The following is a 23051-nucleotide window of genomic DNA, read 5'->3' as shown; positions in this document are numbered from 1 at the left end:
ACCTTGGTTGGTTGTGCGGTTCATGGCAGTCTTTCCAGGGAAGGGACGAAGGTTGCTTTCCTGAAAGATGGCTAGAAGGGAACCTTAAGGCACAGTGGAAAATCCAAAGGACTTGGAAAAAGCAGGTGTTTACAGGCAAGGCTGAATGGCAGGTGTGTGACTCAGCTTCTGTGCCCTAATGGGCAGACTAACAGCATGAAGGTTCCTTGTATAAGTTCCAGCAAAGCAGACTTAAAGATCGTGTGTGATCAATCACTGCTCTTGTTGTGTTTATGCAAATAAACTGGCTAAATTAAAATTGGACTTGATACAGTCCCTTTAATAACAAGGAGGGTAATCTTGAGAAAAATCATGACTCAAGGAAAATTACAGTGCTCAGTGGTAGACTAAACTAGTGCAGCTAACTATGTATAAAGTTTATTTTCATTTAAAGTTTGTTTTCATTTGAAAGTTAAACCAGGTTTATAACTTTATCAAAGATGCTTAATTTACAGGCAAGAAGAATGTCAAGTGCCTTGCAACTGGATGTCTTCATAATAAGACAGTCTCTTAAATTTAAAGACCAGTTTGTAAATTATGTTGTGTAAATTAACATGTGTGTTCTTTCTGTTTTCATAGGGCATAAGCCTATGATCTCATTACCTGAGTAATTGTCTGTATGTATAGGCCTCACTTAAGAAGCCCATCTGCATCGCTGCCTCCTAAGACTCAATGGTTTGGCTCAACTAAGTGGTTGGGTTGGTCAAGTATGGGGTGGTCTATAGGCTTCAATTTAAAACTGGTTTTTCTCTTTTCTATCCTAATGGCTTGGACAAAAAGGGCCTAGAGGTCTGAGAGGGGGGAAATCCGAAAATCTTCCCCTCAGCCCTAGCTAAGTATAGTGGGAAGAAGGGTTTTGGACAGGTGTGACATACCCTGCACACCTTCCTCCAAAGAAGCTATTTCTTTTCCTAATGTGGGACATTGAAAAATTAATCCCTGCCTTTTGTTATATCGTGGTTGTAAGTTAAATTATGCCTTTTAACCCTGTTGCCAAATCTGTTGCCCTCAGAATACGACAAGGATGCCACCTTGTCCAACAGTGCCAGCCCTTGGAAACCGAGCATGCTGCTGCCCGGGGACAGCCAACTGACCTGAACTCTGAAAAATCCTTCCCCATGAGGGAGGGCCGCACTCCCCTCCACCCCCACTCTTATTAGAAATTCCTAGACCCAAGGGTAGGTAGGACGACGACCATGTTCAGCTTGAAGCAGCTAGAAGAGCACGAGACCTTCGCCCATTGTCCTCTTATAAAATAAAGTCTTTTAAGTCTAAGGAGGGGAATTATTCAGGGGCTTCAGCCATTCCTTATAAGAAAAGAAAAGAAAAAAAAAACTGGGAATTGGGCTAATTCCTCCTAAATATGCTGCATCATACTAAGAAAAGGGTAAGGCAAAAATAAGTAAAGTGCCATAAAATTTTCTGTCATTTGAATGGAGCTTTTTCTTAGTTGGGCTTTTCCTTAATTGCTGTTAATCTTTGACTAGTTTTCAAAGCTATAAAACTTATTTTAGTCAGTTCCTAGTTGTTAATTTAATGTTTCCATAAGGGTCTGGAAATTCATTTTCCACCATCTTGCTGACATTCCATTTGCTCTTCTTAATAATCATTGAATCTACAATGCATGGCACATAGCAAGTGCTTAACAAATGTCTGCTAAATTGAATTTTAAGTATTTGTTTTAGGTCTGTAAAATATGTTGCTGGCATTTTAATAGGAATTACATTAAATCTATAAATTGCTTTAGGTAATGTGAACATTTTAGTAATGTTAATTCTTCCCACCCATGAACATGGTATATGCTTCCATTTATTTGTATCTTCCTTAATTTCTTTCTTCGGGGTTGTGTAGTTTTCTGAGTGCAGGTCTTTTGCCTCTTTGGTTAAGTTTATCCCTGGACTCTTGTTTTTCTTGTTGCTATAGTAAATGGGATATTTTCCTTTTTTTCTGGTTTCTGTCTCTAATGTTTTATTGTTGGTATATAGAAACGCTTTTAATTTCTGAATAATAACTTTGTGCCCTGCTATTTTGTCAGATTCACTGATTAGGTCAAGTAGTTTTTTTCGTGAAGTCTGTAGGGTTTTCTATGTACACTATCATGTCGTCTGCAAGTGGTAACAGTTTTGTCTTCCTTTCCAATTTGAATGCCTTTTATTTCTTCTTGTTTAATTGCTGTGGTTAAAACTTCCAACACTGTTAAAAAAAGGTAAAAAAGTGGACATCCTTGTCTTGTTCCTAATCTCAGGAGGAATGCTCTCAGTTTTTGTTCATCAAGTATAATGTTGGCCTCAAGTTTCTCGTATATGGCCTTTATTATGTTCAAGTATGCTCCCTCTATTCCCATTTTGCTGAGTGTTTTCATCATAAATGGATGTTGTACTTTATCGAATGCCTTTTCAGCATCTATTAATATAATCATGTGGTTTTGTCTTTCATTTTGTTATGTAGTGTATTACATTTACTAATTTGTGAATATTAAACCATCCTTGCATCCCTGGGATAAATCCCACTTAATCATAATGCATAATCTTTTTAATGTGTTACTGAATCTAGTTTGCCAACATTCTGTTAAGAATTTTATGATTGTGGGAAAAGGGGTGGGCTGGGTGGGGGAGAGCAATGGGGGAAAAATGGGACAACTGTAATTGAAAAACCAAGAAATAAAAAAATAAAAAATAAATAAAAATAAAAAAAAACTTTAGCATCTATGTTCATCAGTAATATTGGCTTGTAGTTCCAGGGCTGGACTTAAAAATTCTTAATAATATAAGGGTTGCATTTTCATGGTCTGTCAGTATTTTACAGTATTCCCTCATTTATCATGGGTATTATGTTCCACACCCTCCCACCCCCCCCCCGCAAAATAGGAACCTTACATGTATTCTACACTCTTAAACCTACGTAATTTTAACAACGTACGTATACAGTACTGCAAAATCCCATGATATAGCGAAAAATCCGCAATAAATATTTTTTAAAATCCCGCGATACAGTGAGGCCACGATAAGTGAACCGCAATATAGAGAGGGACTACTGTATTGTTGAATATAACTGAATTGACTAATCATAATCAAACTGGATTTCTAAGAAGCCTAAAAGTGTTGGGAATGAAGTGTCTTGAGGTACATTACATTTTTTCTCATTCTTAAACAAAAAGATAAAACAGGATCTATCATAAACAAGGCTTTGGAATATTTTTGTCTTCATCCTGATATTTTTTGGTCTATTTTAAGATGAGAAGATCTTAAACTAGGATATTCAAATTGCTCATCAAGTTTCATAGGTTAATTAACAGCCATAACCATTATGAACTGTGGCTTATATTTTACAGGATCACATGTTTTTACTTCAGTGAAAGTTAATCACTATTGCTTGCAAACAAAAATTAGGCAAACTGGGTAAGTATAATCTTGCCAGTGGTATATTCCTAAAGTGGGAATTTAAAGGGCAGTCACTTAAATGGGATATATGTGTGCCTGTGTATGTCTTGCCCTGTGAATGAAGACCAATAAATCATAATGACTTCCATGAAGTAAAATCAAGACTCACCCCAGGTCTTCTGGTATTTCCTCATAGATGTTTAAATATTTACATGAGTTCTTAGATGTTACATAGAAAATTTTTCATATTGTTGGCACACAATGCTTATTTTTCTAAGCTAACACCCTTGCAGCTCAAAAAATCTAGTAGAACTTTTTGGTCTTTAATCACCTAACAGGCTGCCTGTTGTAGTTTACCCCGAAGTGTTTAGCCTTGCCTATACATACTTCGTCTGCCAGCCTTTATGAAGAGGTGACAAGGCATCGGGGCATCGGGCCACTTTTGTTAGATGTTCTCATTTTCATAAAAGAACCTTAAACTACCTTCCTCCTCAAAGCATATAAATGGATCAATGTCTCAAATTTTCCACTCTGAAGTTTTGGTCAGTGACAATGACCTTGTACTCTGTACCACATAGAATTCTCAACACCCTATAATGAGAAATGTCGCTTTTGCACACCTGCATGCAAGGCCTCGGTTCCTACAAATCAGAGATCCCAGATTGGTTGCTGCTCACAGCAGCCACTCGCCCGTCCTGCAGTGTTAATCACAAAACTTCTTCATTCTGAGTGTGGACTCAAGCCTCAAAACTTCCCAGCACAGTTATGCAGGCAGCTCCTGTGAATGAATCAGCATTGAAATAGAAGTTGAAATCTACTTGCCATCCTGGGTGACAATAACGCAATGCTACCCTGGATTCAGCCAGACTATTCAGGACTTGTGTACTTTACTGAGCTGAACAGAAAAGTTTGGATAGTTCATAACATCAATTTGAAGCACTGTGCTTTGTCATTGTAACAATGATTTCCACTGAAGGGAGCTGTATTAATTCCTTATGACACTTATTTTCCACTAGGCTTACACCACCTTTATGAGGGGTCAGGATTTCTCTTGGTACTAAAAGTCAAGAAAAATTGTACTCAAAATAAATAAAAGAAAAGCCCCAGCTTTTATATCTTAGGAACAAAGGAAAACCTTTAAATGATTGTCATTCTCTCAATGGGCATTCAGAAATTTACAGTCAAGTCTCTGGCCCTGCTTTAACAAGGAGATTTCCCTCCATGCTCACAAGAAAAAAACGATCCAGTGGCTTGCCTACTTGTTTATCTTGTCGTTGGCTGCATTATTCTCTTCCTTTTAAGTTCCCCTTTCTTTGATTCCTTCAAATACGCCTTTTATCCTGTATTGCCTATGTTTTCATAAGTTGCATCAAATTATTTGTGAAAAGTAAAGCTGTTGTTAACTACATAAATATTAACAGTAACTTACACAGTATGTATTTGGTCTCATTTCCTGTTATTTTGTAAGGCAAGAAATGAATGTTATTTAAAACATTATATATAAAGGAAGCCAAGTTCTCCAGGTCAGAGCGAGACTAATGAAAGAGTTCTTTCGAAAAGTTCTTTTCTCTGTGTGCCTTCTAGTTTAACATTAGTGAATGTTCCCACTGTCTTCAAGGCGGAAATGGAATAGAGGGTGGGAAGGGAAGAGAAGGGAACTCATAAGTGATTTTAAAATCTTTATTGCTGTCATATGAAGAATTATATGTAGCCAATCTTGCTACTATGGAGGGAAAAAGATATAGCTCTCTACCCAAGTTAAAGGGACATACATCCCATGAAGATTTATTGATAATTTATTGTGTAAGAGGCTGTAGTAAGTACTATAAAACTGGCTTCCTACACTTTCTGGCCAAAGATATTCTGACTCATCAGATCAAGAAGACCTGTGGTTACTGTCAAATGACAAAACAATTTATTACCTACTTCGATGTCCTTTGTTCAAGTAAATACAATCCACGGGTTGAGGGAGTACAGTGCTTCACGATCAGAGGAGCATAGGCGTGAGTTTTGTAGAATATTAGAAGAGGCAACATGGAAATGGGGCAGGATGGGCTAGGTCGGGGATTTCTTTATAAGGCAAGCAGGTCCTATTTTCTAGGGTAAGGTAAGCTGGCTAAAGTTGACTTGGGCAATTGTGATTGGTGTGTGTTAGATCTTGACAGGTGTGTCCCAAAAATGCAGACTGACGTAGGTTTAGATTTGACATGAGCTGGACCACTGGGGCAGCCTCCATTTTGTGTATTCAAATTAAGTTGACCATTACCAAGTCCTTTTCCATGTCTCAGCCCCCTTAATACACCTTCCTTTCTAGTCATTTCTTGTATCAAAACCAAAGTTGGGGCAACTTTAGGCTGTAAGCTCCTCGAGGTTTGTCTTATTTGTCACTGGAATGTAGTACTTGATAAAGATCATTTGAATGAATGAGTGACTGAATGGCCAATGGAGAGAGCAGTTCCCCCAGAAGTGCCCATTTACAGATTTCTGGACAGGAAAGAAACCTGGTTATAATCGCTTCAATTTTTTCTCCCTCTGAACCCAGAGTCGTAAATGGAGGGAGCAAGGATTGCATGGGTACTAGACATATTGGGGTGATCACTTCATAAGTTATATAAATGTCAAATCACTATGTTGTACACCTGGAACTAGTATAACATTGAATGTCAGCTGTTAATTGAAAATATCTTATTTATTTTAAAAATATATGGCCCACCTTAAACAATTGTTTTTGGATCTGATGGTCTGTATACTTAAATGCTAATCTTATAATTGACTACATTATTCTCCTCCCATTTAGTCCCCTTTTCCTTGCCTCCTTCAGTTATTTTATCTAGTAATGTCTATATTTTAGTAAGCTGCGTCAAATCACTGGTGGAGGAAGATGAGGTAGAACTGTGTAAAAATCAACTCAGTAATTTATATAGGGTATATTTGGATCAATTTCTAAGTTAATTTTTCAGGCAAAAATGAATGACAGTTGAAATATTTTATAAATGAGTTAGGGTTCTCAGGGTCAGGGTGTTCTATTGAAACTTATTCTTTTCTCTGTGTTCCTTCTAGTGCAATATTTCCACTGTCTTCAAACCAGAAACGCAATGAGAGTGGGAAGAACAAAGCTAAATGTGCTATCATAAAAGTTTTATTGCTGGCATATGAATAAATAAAAATAACAAATCTTACTGCTAGGGAGGGGGGAAATGTTATCTTTCTACACACGTGAAAAGGGCCAATATTCAATGAAAATTTATCGAGAATTTATTATTTTAAAAAATGTACTAAGTCCCATAAAAGTGGTTTCCTGTTTGCACCCAAAAGCATTCCTACTAATCAACTCAAGGAGACCTGTTTTTGCCAAATACTTTTCCACTTATCAGCCACTTGCCACACCTTCTTTAATATCCTTGTCATCATTATTGTATCTAAAGCAAAGTTGGGACAACTTCAGACTGTAAGCTCCTTGAGGCTCGTCTTATTTGGCAGGGGAGTATGTACTCAATAAATATGAGTTGACTAAATGAAACATTTCTGTACAGGGGTAGAAAAGCTGGTTATAACCTTGTCACATTTGTCATGTGGTCGGTGGAGAGAGTGAGGCCAGCGGAGTAATCTCTGAGCACAAGCTGGGCTGCCACCGGAGCTTCTGTGTGATTGTGTTGTCTTGACAGGCCCAGGACAGCAAGAGCTCATTGAATGCCTAGGAATGTTTATCTGGAGGAACCATCAGGAGATACAGGAGTTTCCTTTACTCCCCTCATTTGCCCGAGGGACTAGAAAGAAGTTTAAAGGATGGAAAAGCTGGCTCGAAGAAATTTGGGTGAAGCGGACATGAAAACTAGGGGGATGGAACATGGGTGCATGGCCTGCCCGGTGTTTGCATTTCCCTCCTGAGCCACCTACTCTCAATATATCGTATTGATATTTGGAAGTGGTAAAAACCCGAGGAAAGTCATTTTTTAGATTAGGCTCTTAAACCTGTGGTTTGACTTCACCCGAGAAAGTGAAGCCAGAGCTCGGTTCTCGGGTAGGAGGGTTTTCTCTAGAGACAAGTTTGCAGGGGGGCGGCGCCCATGCGACATTGAATTACCGCAAGCAAGTCCCGCCAGGGAGGAGGGAGGGCCAGGAGCTGTGGGCGGGAACAGGAGGGGTGGCCCCCCTCAACCCTGCGGAGCTCGGCGGCTGGCCCAGGGAGGGGCGTGGCTGTGGCGAAAGGGGCCTGAACAGGCCAAAGGCAGAGAGGGGCACTGTCTGAAGTGGCGTAGCAAGGGCAGCAAGTAATAATGTGGAGGTGGAGTGACCAGTCGTAGGGGGCGTGGTATAGGGGCAGGGAGCGTGGCCAGGGCAGTGGGACATGGATAGAGGGCGTGGCTCTGATGGCGAAGTTTGCAAGCTGGAGTCCCCGGAGTAAGATTCGTGCTTTTGGGAAACCATTCAGGTAAGGGCCCACGGCCGAGCGGAGCGGGGGCTACAGAGGGGGCTGGCCGACTGGGGAGGGCTGGATACTTCTCACATACCCCAGCACCACCCTGCCAGGTCCTGGAGCTAGGACAGCTGTTTGCGTATATTGCCGGAGTCCCTGCGGGTCGTTCCGTGGTCTAGGTAGCCTGGTAGGGCTCCGCGCTCCCCGCCCTCCGCCTCTGCATCCCTCTTCTTCTATGCGAGTCACCAACCACATGGCTGCACTTCCTGTAGAGTTACTTGCACTTGAAGGGAAAACAGCTGCCCCAGGGAATTTGTGGCGGCGTGGGGACAGTTCCTTAGGGGGACTATTTGCTAAGGCTGGTTGGATGTGAATAACTCAAGAAGCTGTGAAATAGCTGAACACAGCGGTCGGGACTACAGATCTGAGATTGCGGTTCTACAAGCCAAGACGCGGCAAGCTGGGACTGACTTGGGTCAGGGTTGTATTTCTTCCCTCCCCTGACTATGCCACGGTCTGTGGTCGGGTCACCCCCCTGTCGTCCCCCGCAAGGCAGGGGATCAGCGTTACAGCTGTGTCGCCGGGACAAATCTCAGGTTTCTGTGTTTTGCAATTTCTTCTTGCCTTTTTGTTCTCTGTCCTGCCCCAGAATTGGAGGAGAACCAAGGAAATACAAGTGTTGATGGCAATGAGCCTTTCCGGTATTCAGTGTTAAATGCTTCTGCCTTGAGGCTGGTGGCAACCACTTAATATTCATGTAAATGCCCTTCCTTCCCATATATTTTAACTGGGGAAGTTTGAGAGGTACAAAAAGTTAATGTGTACCCCTTAATTTGGATAGAACGTGTTCTCTCCCAGCCACTGAAAACCACACTGCTTTCTGCTTCCCCTGCTTCCATTACTGATAATCTGGTCATCTTTACCCTGCTATTAAAAGTCTTGCTGGAATGTGGGAAGGAGTAACCAGATTTCTCTAGTGAGGGAAGCTGCCTCGAGCCATACTCCTGATCTGCCCCGGTGCATCCCTCAGAATGGTCACTGTTCTTGGATATGTTGGAAATGGGAAACCTTTCAGCTATGTAGAGCCTTCCACTTTTACTAAGGTAATTTTTACATCAGTACAAGGACTGAAATTCACCGGAAGGTCAAGACCAGCAAGGGCTCCATTCTCTGTGCCTGTACACACCTCCCTGGAGCCAGGGAAGAGGATGTGAAAGTTCATGGTTGAATGCAGTGAAGACTGAGTGAATTGTGAGTGAAGGAGCGAACATGAATATTTTAGAAATCTGATGGAAGGAGGATAGGCCACACGAGGGAAGTTAGTTGCAGCACAGTAAACAGTTACTAAAACGTATTTTGAAACCTTTGGCAACCCCAGACTAGAAGCACACTTTCAGAAAAGAAGAGCCTGAGAGGAGGAAGCTGAGTTTTCTCAGTCAAGACAGGGAAAACATAACTTCTAATTTAAATTCAGAGAATGGCAAGAGGCTGAGTTCCTTTCTAAATCAGGAGGTGAGAAAATGAAGGGCTAATCTGAGAAGGATCAAGGAATTTTTTCAATGTAATCATAACCTTTAGTAGATACGTTTTTGCTATCTGTTTTTCATAGTATAATTGGCGTAATTAGGCAGAGTTCAAACTCTTTGTCATTTATAAATGACTTCTTTTGAGGCTTTCAGAATCTTCACTTTTTCATATGTTTCTAGGTCAGCAAAACAGCAGATACGGGATGTGTTAGTAAAATCGAAAGGCATACATAAATAATTAGTGATAGCAAAGTCATATAGTTGTCAGAACACGGAGGCAGCTAGAATGCACACCTGGCCTTTTGGTATATGCTAATCAACCTGGCCCTGGACTTAGCCATTCCCAAAGATATGCTGATGAGTTTAGCAGTTCCCCAAAGATGTGTTGATGGACCGAAACCATTCCCAGGGGAAATGGTAATGAACCTAGCCCCATATGTTAACTAACCTGGTGTGTGGGGGTGTAGGGGGGAGCAATCAGATATAAATGATATACTGAATATGTTGATAAGCAAACTCACCCTCACCAAAATGTGCGGTTGACAAGTATAAAAAAGGTACCTGCAGACGTGCGGGTGGGACTCCTACGGGCCCACGAGGGGGACTGGGGGTCCCCGTCCCCCGCTCCCTATTCCCCTTGCTCCTACGGGCCCTTGAGTTGGTCCGGGAGCTGCCTCTCCCCTTCCCCCACCTCACCCCTTCCCCTCCCCCCTTTTCCCTCAATAAACCCATTGCCTGATCCCACAGTGGTCTCCGGGTGATTTCTCAGAGCAAGGCTGCCCTGACAATAGTATAGAGAACTTAGCACTCCTGGGCCCCATTTAGCCCATGGTTCTGTACAAATTAATATGGATGGAGCCACTTCAAAATGGAGCTGGAACTGTCCTCCCAAAGGAACTGCCTTGCAGATCTCACTCCTCAAACCTTTGGATTGTTAGACCTGGGCAAATAACCTTGGGACTGGGCCTACGGCGTTGTATCTCAAACGACTGCAAAGCTAACAGGAAAGTAGACATGACTACATGACAGAAAATGAAAGACATTCTTTAAAATTAGCACCACTTAGCTTCTCTACGGCTATAGAAATTCCTTCCTTAGTTTATTAACACCCACAGAAATTCCTTCCCTTCCTGCATTGATTCTCCTTTGTAAGTGCCCCTTGCCTTCAGATCCTCATCAGAACACTACTTGGGTTTCTGCCTGAATCAGTGCTTTCTGAATAGCTATTCTTTTAAATCTCAACGAAAACACTTGTTGCCTCTCATGTGGACCTCTTATTTTTAGGTTAACAGTTCCATCTTTACGGACAGACTTAAGGACAAATTTCCTGTGAAATCCAGTAATTTATGGTAGTAGTTTATTGTTATGTATTATGTTTGGTAATGAAACATTATTTGTGGTTTTCCAAGCTTGTATTTTATCAGATCCTGGGTAAGTTTAAATAATCATCTCTATAGCTTTTAATGTAACAGAGAGGATTGGCTTCAGACTTGAGTATAGATAACCTCAGGTATTGTTAGAGATACTGTAGCCCAGCATTAGCTGTATTGAGTTTCTGTTTATTTGGATTTTCCTGGAACTCTCCTCATCCATGACCTCCCATGCTCCATTCCTTTCTTGATTGTCTTTGTTCCTTCTGCATCTCTTGGCCTCCATTTCTTCAGTCTCCCTGTCTACGCCTGTTATTCCTGGGGTGAGGGGGTGTTCCTTCTCTCTCTAGTCTCTCCTGAGCACCAGAGCTGCATTGCCAACTCTTCTACACCTTTTCTCTCAGCTGTACCTTGGGCCTCAGATCCAACATATAGTTAGATGAGGAGGGTCATTTTTCCCTTCCCACCTTGTGCCAGGTTCTGTTTCTCTGATCAGGGATTTATCCTCATTCTACCACCAGCATCATCCAGCTGTAAAATCAGGAAGCCTTCTTCAACTTCTTCCCTTTTCTCTCCTCCAGTTGAGTGCAAAACCTATGTTGTTGTTTTTTACCAAAATGGTGATCTCTTGAATGCAAAGTGCCTTGTCCATCTCTACTACTGTCCAGTTCAGTGTTTCGTAGTCTCCACTTGGGTTATTGGAATTACATTTCAAACTCCCCATGCCCAACTCTGAGCTACTGATTTCCCATCCAAAACCTGTTCCGCCTGCTATTGTCCTCATCTCAGTTCATAGCAACTCTGTTCTTCCAGTTACTTAGGCCAAAAATCTTCCAGTCATCCTTGACTTGTCTCTTTTACATCTTGTGGGCTGTATTTCCAATATGTAGCCAGCACCCAACCACTTCTCACCACCTCCACTGCGACATCCTTAGTTCCAGCCCCTGGATTCTCCTGAATGGTCTCTGTTTCTTTCCTGCCTCCCATCCCATAAATCAGATCATGTCCCTCCTCTGCTCCAAAAACTTCATCATGTCCCCATTTCACTTAGAGCCGTAGCTCCCAACTAAGATGTGATTCCCCTTCTCCAAGGGACATCTGCAATGGCAGGAGATGGTTTTGATTGTCACAGTTGGAAGGAGGGTGCTATTGGCATCTAGTGGGTAGAGACCAGAGATGCTGCTGAATGTCCTACAATACACAGGTCACCTCCACCACCACCCCCCCAAAAAAAACAGTTATCTGGTCAAAAATGTCAACAATGCTGAGGATGAAAAACCTGAATTAGAGAAAGAACTTCTACAGTGGCCTAGACAGCTACTTGATCTGGTGTCCATTGTCTCTCAACCTTATCTCCTACTACCCTCTTCCTGATTGACCCCACTCCTGCCATATTGGCCTCCTTACCATCCCTTTTATGTGCCAGACACACTTCCATGCCTCAGGGTGTTTGCACAGGCAATTCCCTCTGCCTGGCATACCCTTCCTCCTGATAGCCATATAATGAATTCCTTCACCTCCTTCAATCCTTTGCTCAATCTTCACATTCTCAGTAAGGCTTCCCCTGAGCAATTTGTTTAAAAAGCCAACACCCCTTCCCAGTGGCACTCCAAATTCACCTTATTCTGCTCTACTTTTTACTGAACGTACTTTAATAATCTCTACAACTGACTTATGTACTAAATTATTGTTTATTATCTGTCTTTCCCTATGAGAATTTTGTTCTCCAATGAGCCTAGAATGATGTCTGGCATTTAATAGATGTTTGATTGCTGTCTTGATGAATGAAAGAATAAAAGAGGGATGGGGTTGAATGAAGGATGGTTGAAGGAATCACCTCATCACTGGCTTTCCTGGCTCCATTCTTTGCCCACTCCCATCCATCATGCACTATGCTGATGGAGTCATCAGAAACCATTTGTGCTTCCTCTCATCGTCGGCAGCCGTCCGTCTCGAGAGACGATGGTGTAGCTTCTTAAGAGTCTATCTGCACCGCCGAGAATGGCTGTGCAGTCCGACTCGGGAGTGACACGGTATCTGTCTCCTCCCGTGTTGATTCGACATCTTGCGATGACGCTGGAGTGTCCTCTCCAGTGAAGCTGAAGCTACAGAGCCTGGGCAGGGTGATATGGAGGGTCTGCTGTTGCCCATGCAGCAGACCCCCCCTCTCTTCGCAGCTGAAGGGTCCAAGGGAAAGACAGAGTCAATACAGCTTGGCTTCAGGTGCGCCGCAGGAGTTGCCGGTGTTGACTACAACTTCAAACCGCCTTAGGGACTCCGGCTCCGGATTTTCTGTCGGGGTTTACTCCCTTAGCCTTTCCCCTGAAGAGGTATGCCGCAAGGCAGCGGAGGTTTTTTGGAGTCAGAGTTTTCCTTCTCTGATGTGCTTCCTCTCATACACAAGGAATAATATCTAAAAGCCTTCTAGTCTCTTGGAAATTTCTACAAATTAATCTCAAATCCTGATCCATCCCTACTTTCCCTGGGCATCTGCTTGGCCAACACATTAACAGACTTGGAATTATGGGAACTTTAGATACATTTGGATTCATTACCAAAAAAAACAAAAAAACAGGATTTTGTTTTTGTCACAAAGAACAAGGTAGTCTTCAGAGTCAATGTTTCCTGCAGTGAGATCAACAGTATTCATAAGAGACAGACAGAAGTTCAGACTTCCATATCACTACATGTAGCCCAGTACTGCATGGGTTTTGTGGAGGAGGACAACCTAGAAGGTGAGGTTGACATCAGGCTCTCTGGAGCTCTTGTATCCTCCTAGTCCTAGAGAGCTAGTCTAGAAGTGGGCAGGAGACACTTCCTCTGGGTGAGGTGTCATCAGCCACCACCCTTGGCATGGTGTACACACAGCATGATTGCAGAATGCAGAGCAGTCCCCAAGGCATGACCATGGTCTTGGAGTTCAGCCCTAGCCTTCTGCGGCAGCTCAGCCTTGAGTTAGGGCTTTTCTTTTTCTTTCTTTCTTTGAATTTAATGAATTGACATCAAAAAATTAAATCACTTTACATTTAAGGAATAAAAATCTTTTAAAGAACAATACAAAGAGGGAGAGAAAGGATTTTAACCAAGTTTACATTTCTTTTGCTACAGCTTTTAACAATTCACTTCATCACCTTTATTACAATGTTCAAATGCATTTGCAGCACCCATTTCAATCATGAAACTAAACTTAAGGAAGTATATTGTTAATAATGACCCTCACAGGAAACTGATTTACTTTCTATTAAAAACTCTATGGTATATAAGCATTACACAGTAATGCTACTTAATCACCTTTTGTCATAAGAATCATCACCAATGTTTTCTGGGAATTAATTCACATATAAATTAGATATTTAAAAAGTACAATATTCCATATTTTTAACTTTAGCAAGATCTGCCTTTTTCATTGTTAAGAAAAACTTTTGTAATTTTAAAGTGAAGCTATTAGAGTCTAGATAACTAAAACTGTATTCCTGAGTTCAAACTTACAGATAAGTCTTTTGTAAATAGTTCTCAATAAAATATCTTCCCTCCGCATTCCCCTGCCCTAGTGCTTACAAAACTTTGGTCAAGAGTAGAAACATAACCAGGCAGATGTCTATGCCATGCAATAGCAAGAACAGTAAAGCCCAAGTAATGACTTTGGGTTTTAGAAATAGAAGGCAATTAAAATGTACTCAAAGTTACATTAAGAAAAGCTTTCATGGGGTAATATTTAAACAGTCATGAAGGTTAAGAAAATACTGATATCAAAGTACAAATGATTACAATGTTAAAATAGACAAAAACTACTACACAAGAGCCTCTTTTAAAATTAAAGAACACAACAGATGAGTCAGGATTATTTTTCTGTTCTACTCGTGAATTTTAGTCTTTATATTCATCGGGTTGGTTGCATTGACATCAAGTAGTTTCTCATGACATCTGATGAAGTCTCATTTCAACTTCAGAGGGTGCTTCTTTCTTATGCAACCACTTGCATCCGGTCACATCTCGGTCATTGTACAATTTCAAAGTAGTGCAGTATCGCCACGATGTGCTGAGGCATGAAGATGTAGCCTGTGTACAGTGCCATCCCCATGATGGAGACCAGCATGGAATTGAACACAGTCTGTTCCCAGGGCTCTAGCATGTAGCCCGACGTGACCAGCAGGTCCTGGTAGTAGAACCAGGACATTTGTTTGCAGGCCCGCGCCAGCACCATCTCTGCCGTGTGTCTCCTGCATTGCAGTCCAGTGTCAGCCTGTGAGTTAGGGCTTTTCTAATGGCTGTGGAGCTACACCAAGGATCAGTTATCCAGACTGCTCTGGGTGCCATGGTAACAGGTCTGAGGCCCTCATGTGGCCCCTTGTGCAGGGACAAGAGCATGCCCACCCATGTTTACAACTCTCTTGGTGGTCAGGCATGCTGTTGACCTTGTCTTATCACAACATTCTCTTTGAAGGACAGACCAGCAAGTCCCTCCTGTTGAGTATACCTCGTACCTGGCATTGTGTTCCCGGAAATTACTAAGTCTCTTTTTAAATTTAGATTATAAGCAAGAAAGGAATCCTTTTCCACATGTTTGTTCACACACACACACACACCCCCGACACTGGGATTCATTACCGAAAAACCACAAGGTTCTGCATATTGCAACCTCAATTGTCCTCTCTGGCGTTGGCTGCTAAGCACCCGTGCACCACCATGTCCTCATCATCGCTGTCATTACCCCTGTCCATCTCTCTGTCTTTGACCCTGCTGTTAAAATAGACTCTATCCTCTGGCACATGGTTCAGATGTTAACCCCTCCTGACACTTAAAGCCTCTGCCCTCTGTTCTCAATGAATTTTAGTCAGGACTATCATCACATCTGGCTTTCATTAAGAAGTATTTGTTTAATTATGTTAAGTGAAATAAACCATACTCAGAGAAAAAATATTGTATAATCCCACTTATATGAAGTATGTAGAGAAATCAAATATAGAGAGATAGAAAGTAGAATAGTGATTACTGAGTTTGGCGAGTGGGGAGTTGGGAAGAATGAGGAGTTATCTTTTAATGGGTAGAGTTTATATATGGGATGATGAAAAAGTTTGAGGTATATATACTGGTGCTGGATACACAATATTGTGAACATATCTAATGCGACTTAAAAAGTGAAAATGGTAAATATATATATATATTACTATCATTTTAAAAAGGTAACTAAAAAAATAAGTTGTTTGTTTAAATAGTTTTTCCTTGTAGATTGCAAGCTTGTGGGAATAGTGAGAAAACATGATTTTTTCATATTTACCTAGCACAGCGCTTTGGACGAGAGAGTTGCTCATTATTGCTTCAATTTGGGGATGAAAGTCAATAGAAGGTACATTTTGACATATCTGCTCCCTCCAAAAGTGTATACATACAAACCACGTACACAAAACTACTATAAACAGAAGAGATTTTAACTCGGTTTGAAAATTTCAAACCCCTTTCATGAGTGAAGGCGTACTTTAGGCATCACTGCCTTAAAGACCCCAGGAAGGGAGTTAAGCCTACAGGTAAGGAGCCTCCGTGTGGTTCAGGAACTCCCACCAGTGCCCTTTCATATGGTGACTTGCATCTACGCTCCCTGAGGTCAGTGTGTTCACTGGCAAAGTGTTGCGGACAACAGTGCACAGCATGAGGCTGAAAGCTGGCCCCTTGTCACACCCCATTTTACAATACTTGTCCGGGCACATGGAGTAATAACTAACTAATAAGAGTTCTGCCTGGAACCCTCGGTGGTTTCTTTCAAGATCGTAACTGCTTGCTGCCTACGCTGGACACACCTCACCTTTCCCTTGGCTCTGTCCTTCTCCCCTCTAGCTCCGATCTGGTGGGGTCAAGGGCACTGGTACAGGGTACAAGAGCCAGTTTGCAGCCAGTTAATAGCACTGAGGTACATAGAGAGGAGAGGGTGAAATTAGAATGGGTGCCTCCTTTCTCTGCACTCCGGGGGACCCTTGTGTGCTTTTTTATATCTTACTCTCTTGTTGGAAAGACAGTATGGACAATCAAATTCGAGTCTGCAAGTGGCCTATGTCTTCAGTGGCCTCTCAATTTCTCTTTTTGTGCTGTTTGGCAGCTGTCGTCCCCTGGCGTTGCCAAACTGTTGAGAGGCCTCCAGCAGGCCTAAGGCAGAATCTGAGAAGGCACTAACACCTACTGAGAACTGGATTGCTGTGTGGTTCCCTTCCCACACCATTTGCATTGTTTTATTATTCACATACCGTAAAGCTAGCCATTTTGAAGTGTGTAATTCAGGAATATTTAGCGCACTCACAATGTTGTTCAAACACCACCTCGATCTAGTTCCAAAACAATTACATCACCCCAAAAGAAACCCCATACCTATGAGTCAATTGCTCCCCGTTTCCCCCTCCCCCAACTTCTGGTAACCACCATACTGCCTTCTATCTCTAGATTTGCCTTTTCTAAGTATTTCATATGAGGGGAATCATACCATATGTGACCTTTTTTTGTCTGACTTCTGTCACTTGGCATCATGTTTTTGAAGTTCATCCACATTATATAACATGTATCAGGACTTAATTCCTTTTTCTAACCCTTTTTCGTCTTTCATGGCAGCACACAATACACTGCCTCAAGCAAAGGAAATGACAATAAATGTTTGAATGAAAATGGATACTGGCAGAACTCCCATCCCTGTAAGACAGGTTAGGTTCACATTTGGTTAGGTTCCTCTTTCAGACCAGGCAGAACTTTGGAGGTCCTTCAGATATTATAGATAGGGATATGGGACCCTCTTCCTAAAACACAAGCTTTTTTTTTTTTTTTTTTTTAAGATTCTATTTATTTATTTTTAGAGAGAGAGAAGAAAGTCAGAGGAACTTCAATGTGCGAGAGAAACATAGATTGGTTCTCTCTCCCACACCCCCAAGTGGGGACCTGGCCTACAACCCAGGCATGTGCCCTGACCAGGAAGTGAATCAGTGACCTTTGACCTTTCAGTTCGCAGGCCTGCACTAAATCCACTGAGTCATACCAGCCAGGGCTAAACACAGACATTTTAAAGTGTTCACAATATATAAATAAATCTACCGAGAGCATACTAGCAGTTATTTTACTGTTCTCAGTTCTTGAAGTTAGGATGGAGGTCTTTCCTATCACCAAGGTCTTTTCCACCTACTCAGATCATCAAGTAGCCATCATGTGCCAGGCACATGTCTTGGGTACAGCTGTGTCTAATACAGAGATAGTCCCTACCACTGTGGGGCATGGATACTGGGGAGATGGAGTCATAAATTACATTCCTGATGAGGTATTTAATTCAACTGTGAGGAGCTCTGCGACCAAGAATGAGTGCACTGGACTCACCAAGAGAGAGGAGGGGGGCTTCTAGGAAGTGATGTTGGATGTGATTATCAAAGGGTAGATTAACCAGGCACTGAGGGAGTGAGAGTGGTCCAGGGAAGGAGGAACGTCAGATGTTGGAAGAACTAAAGTCCATGTGGCTAGTGTGAAGGTACGAGCGTCAATTGGACATGAGGCTGAGAGGTCAGCAGAGTTAAAACACTCAGCCAGGCAGCCAGACCATACTCATGGATGCTCAAATGATGACCTGAAGACTTGTCTAAATGCATTTCAAGTAATCACTCTAAACACTTTGATATCTATACTAGAGTGAATGTATAACAAGAAAAAAATTGATTTTCATTTTTGAACTTGTTTGCTTACTTGGAACAGGAATAGGAATTTTCAGAAAAACTGAATGAATCAATCAGTCGATACTGGGCAGAGAGCAGGGGAGAAGCATCCAAAGTTAGCATTACCCCATTTTAAGAACACTGCAGTGAATGCCTTGAGAAGCATCATCATCCAAGACTCTTAACTCTGAACACGGGAAGAGGAGAGAGGTCATCAGTGCAGTCATAAATTAACATTCAAATTGAATTTACCTGTAGATTATTTCAGGATTAACCTCCTGCATTTTCCCATTAATGAATGGAAATAGTGTTACACTTAAGAATTGGCACAGTCACAGGTTATATTTCAGCATAGATTTCAAAACCACCCATGACTATTTGGGCAGGATGTACATCTTGGATTGTTTTTTTTTAAACAACGCAGATGCAGATTTTTTTTATTTAGGCTGCCTGGAGGGAGATTTAAACTTTGGTTACTTCTTACATGTATATACCGTGCTGGACAATTTGGATTTCAGGAAGTGAATATCTTTTTTTAATTTCAAGAAAGTGTACTGTAAACAGTCTCTTCATTCCCATAGTTAAAGAAATTTGTTTTTCTGGACCTCTAATATTTGCCAATCTCAAGGGAAAGGCAGGGCACATGAGTCAGTCATCCAAACCCTGCCAATGAGGCAACCAATGAATTTGAGGTAGCAGAGTGTGCAGGCAGGAGCAGAAAGTGGACATGACGGAGCAAGTGAGTGTTGTGCTGGGGTGACTAGTGCGTTTCAGGAACAATCGTGGATAAACTGCTGACTCTCGTTTGGGTCTCCCCCACCCGCACAGTGTATACAGATAGTCTGCATGTGGTTGTCCTGCTTAGAGGTTTCCACATGATCCTCAATCTCTACTATTTACAGCTTTACTTCTCTGTCTTCCTCCCTCTGGGTTATTAGGTTCCTGCAAGTTCTTTGTAAACTGACCAAGACTTCAAGCCAAAGATGGTGGTGATGAGTAGCCTGAGAGTCATTCTTCAAGCCTCGCCATGCAAATCACTGTGGAGAACGTTCCAGATTCTGAGGTCCACGCCAGTGAGGCCCTGCAGCCTCTACACCTGCACTTACAGAACCCGGAACCGAGTCTGTGAGTACACCGCTGCCTCTAAGAGAGCAGGAGGCTTGTGGTTCCTAACAACCACGTGTGTGTGAAGGCTTTGTAGATAGAGTACCAGTGGCATTCCAGGGTGCATTTATATTGACACATAGCACATGTAGTCTAAACTGTACCACGTGGTGATTTGATAGACGTGTACGTTGAAAACGATTACCACAGTGAGATTTCAAAAGTGCTTTACTTGACTGGTTTTAACATATTAAAATGATGTCATGCACATATAGGACAAGGGAGGTATCCCAGTTCCAAGTACTTTGGAACCTGGTCTTCGTTGTTTCTTGTTAGCTTTGTCTTTTTATTCAGGTTGATCCACCAACTGCGAATGATTTCCGTGGATCTGAACGTTCTGGAAAATGCATGTTAATGTTTGCCAGCAGTTCAGAACAGTAACTTCACAGTCTGGAATATTCTTTCCCCAGTTACAAATTGCAGCTACTTCTAGCTGAGCAGCTTGTCAAGTGTGTGTTCTGCTGTAAAGATAGCAGATCAGGTGAGGCAGCAATGGTCTTCACCAAAACCTCCCGCATCTCATCCCCCTGCTGATGTACTAGTCACATCCGTGTCTCTCTGGGCCAGGGATTCTCCACTGTGGCACTACTGACATGAGGTGGGCAGTTCTGTGTAGCTGGGGCTGTCCTCTGCACTGTAGGATGGTGGGTGGCATGCCTCACTGGTTGCCCCCTGAGGGACACAATAACCCTGGTAGAGACCCACTGGGGTGGGAAGAGGACAATGTGTGTGTTGGTGGAGGGAGGAGTTTAATGAAATGGCTAGGTGTATTTTCTATATTTTCCACTTTCACCATGGATCCACGCAGTGTTTTTAAATATTTGCTCCATTCTGAATTCTAGGCTTTTAAAGTTTTCCTCCTAGGCTTTACTCTCTCTGACCCTATATGCATATAAGGAAAGGAATTCATTAGTAATGCTAATCTAGCTAAATCCATTGCCTTGAAACTGCTTCATAAGTACAGTTTTATTGACGGTGTATTTTGTTTCCTCCCACATTGACTGTGTTCTCATTAAAATGAGCTGCCAGAGTTTTAATACATTTCTGGTCATTGGGTGTGGCTTCCTACCAGCAGGCCCACATCCTACCCAAACTGGCTTATTTTCAACACTGGCTCTTTGAGGTGAGGTCTGGGGCTTAAAGTAGAAAAAATAGTCATTTATCCAGTTACTCAGGTTTTTTTCCCTTGTTTTTCATTTCGTCATTTTTATTTACAGGAAGTTAAAAGTCCGATATGCTCATGTCTTTTAGATACTTGGCTTCTTTTAGTATTGACAAAAACCACAAAGTAGTGGCTTGGGGAGGTCGGGGCTACTCTTGATTAATTTTTCACTGCAGATGAAATATACTTATTTGTAAGTTACTGTGACAGTCACCATTCGATTTGGCTTTTGTCATATGATGCCATCTCCCCCTGTTTTCACCCGGGAGAATAGTACGGTCTCTGTTCCCTGGGCCAGTGGGCATGTCTTTTTTCTCACATCCTGGTATAAAAACAATATGCATCGTTTCTGGCAGCTCAGTACCCCAGCAGAAGGCCCATTGTTCGCTGACTTGTGACCAGGAACGACCCAAGAGTGTTGAGGGTTAGCAAAGACACCTGGGAAGTCCTGCTGGTGTCTGTTCTGGTCCTGGGGTTGCTATCCTCACCACCATCTGTCTTATCGTCATGGGCTCAGTGCCTTCCTCGAGTGTTTCACCAGGTGAAGCAGATGGAGCTGCACCAGAGGAGGAGGGTGTGGCAAATTCAGAAAGCAGCATCACACCAGAGCCCTGTGCTTCCTGCCTTGCCTTCACTGCCCTCCCTCCCACCAGGCAGCCCCTGGCCGTAAGCTCAAATTGCTGGTTGCTGTTATCTCAGGTAGCAGACAGTACGTATTGACAGTCCTAACTGTGAGGACTGGTAACATGATAAAATAAAGGGAAAAGCTGTGCACCTGTTACCCTGTATCATCCCGTGAAATTTAGTGGAATTGTCACATGAAAGAAATTTAGGCATCAGATCTTACACCTTGAGAAAATAAATGTAATTATGCTGATTCCTAATTGAATGAAATACAAAGATCATCCTCTAGAATGGAAATGGTACAGATTTGTTATTACTCCAATGACTCTTAACGTCATGATCTCCTTCCTGTTAGAAAGAAGGGAAATATTTCTTTTTTAGGACAACCTCAAATGGAATGGGACTGTATAAAATGTAGCCACTAGCCTCCTGCGTGTATTTACTTGTAAAGATACACTTATTACAATTTTATGGCCACATGTGGCTACCGCTTACCATATTGGGAATGTCTATTGTCAGAGAAGGTTCTGTTTGACAAAAGTTTCTGTTAGAAAATTGTTCTATATTTCTCCAGTTAATGGCGAGGAGCCCAAGTAAAGCCTGGAGAACAATAGTACAGTTCATCCTCAGCCAACATCTTGGATGGTTTCCTGGAGACTGTGACTAACCAGCTTTACCATAGGTTGATTCATATAGTTCAGAGTTAGGTTCCTATGGTATGTATCTGTATATCAATGAGCGTGTGATAAAACTGGTTTCATTATAGGTGAAACTAATTTTATTAATATATTTTATTTAACCTAATATATCTGAAATATTATCACTTTAAAATGAGATGAATATAAGGATTATAAATGAAATATTTTACTTTTTTTTTGCTAAGTCTTCAAGGTCTCTAGGTGTTTTACATTTACAGAACATTTCAATTTAAACTACTCACACTAGGCAAGTGGATAGCATGCTAGACAGTTCAGGAACAGAACACCTACCTAGGAGTAACAGCAGATGAGGGGTACTGTCGGGTTGTCAGGGAAGGGGCTTGAACTGGTAGGATTTTCATAAATGAGAGAGACGTAGACATATATGATCTTATGAATGCAGGAGGTGTTCTGGGGTATACCTGTTTGCCTATTTAGAGAAACTGTGGTTTACAGGTAAGGTTAGAGAGCCTTGTGTCAACTTGTTTGGTTTTTTCTATGAGTAAAATAAGCATTAGGTGCCTCCTTTGTGCCTGGTACCAAGTTTAACCCTGGGCCTGTAGAAAAACTGCAGAACTCAGGCCCTAAGTACTTAGAGTTGACACAGGCCCTGTGAGCAGATAAGTAAATGCACATTGCATGGGGTGTGTTTGGGTGCTAAGGAGAGTGAGAGTGAATGCGGTGTGAGTTCAGCAGAAGGAAAGGTCAGAGCAGTTGGAGAAAATGTCAAGACCACAGTTTGGGAAGATGGAGTAGAGGGGAGTGACAGAGGAGGCAAAGGAGGCATGGTATGAAGTCTTGGGCGAGACAAGCAAGAGATAAATATGGAAGATGTTTAAAGAAAAAATAATGTGATCGGTAGGTTGATATGAAATAAAGATGAAAGGAGAATTCGTCTTCCCCATTAATGTTCTTTATCATCAACATTCAGTCTACCAGTGATACATAACCAGCTCAGTCCTGCTTTGCAGAGCAGCAGGGAGGCAGATAATTACACA

At 42.0% G+C, this 23051-nt stretch overlaps 1 protein-coding gene and 1 pseudogene across 1 annotated transcript in view; one reads left to right on the top strand and one right to left on the bottom strand.

The window, feature by feature from the left end:
* Nucleotides 1–7575: 7575 nt before the first annotated feature.
* Nucleotides 7576–23051, top strand: part of CA5B (carbonic anhydrase 5B) — a 39097-nt gene continuing 23621 nt past the window's right edge. Inside the window, exons 1-2 of the mRNA XM_090263914.1 lie at nucleotides 7576–7851; nucleotides 19344–19530. Of these exons, the coding sequence (XP_090120040.1) occupies nucleotides 19389–19530 (142 nt within the window). The 5' untranslated portion in view covers nucleotides 7576–7851; nucleotides 19344–19388. The remainder of the gene's footprint in view (nucleotides 7852–19343; nucleotides 19531–23051) is intronic.
* LOC149991843 (serine palmitoyltransferase small subunit A pseudogene) lies at nucleotides 14730–14936 on the bottom strand (annotated as a pseudogene).

The sequence above is a fragment of the Furipterus horrens genome, unplaced genomic scaffold (genome assembly GCF_987537825.1).
Source record: "Furipterus horrens unplaced genomic scaffold, mFurHor1.1.pri manual_scaffold_17, whole genome shotgun sequence".
Lineage (NCBI taxonomy): Eukaryota > Metazoa > Chordata > Mammalia > Chiroptera > Furipteridae > Furipterus > Furipterus horrens.
This window is presented reverse-complemented; position numbering and strand designations above follow the sequence as displayed.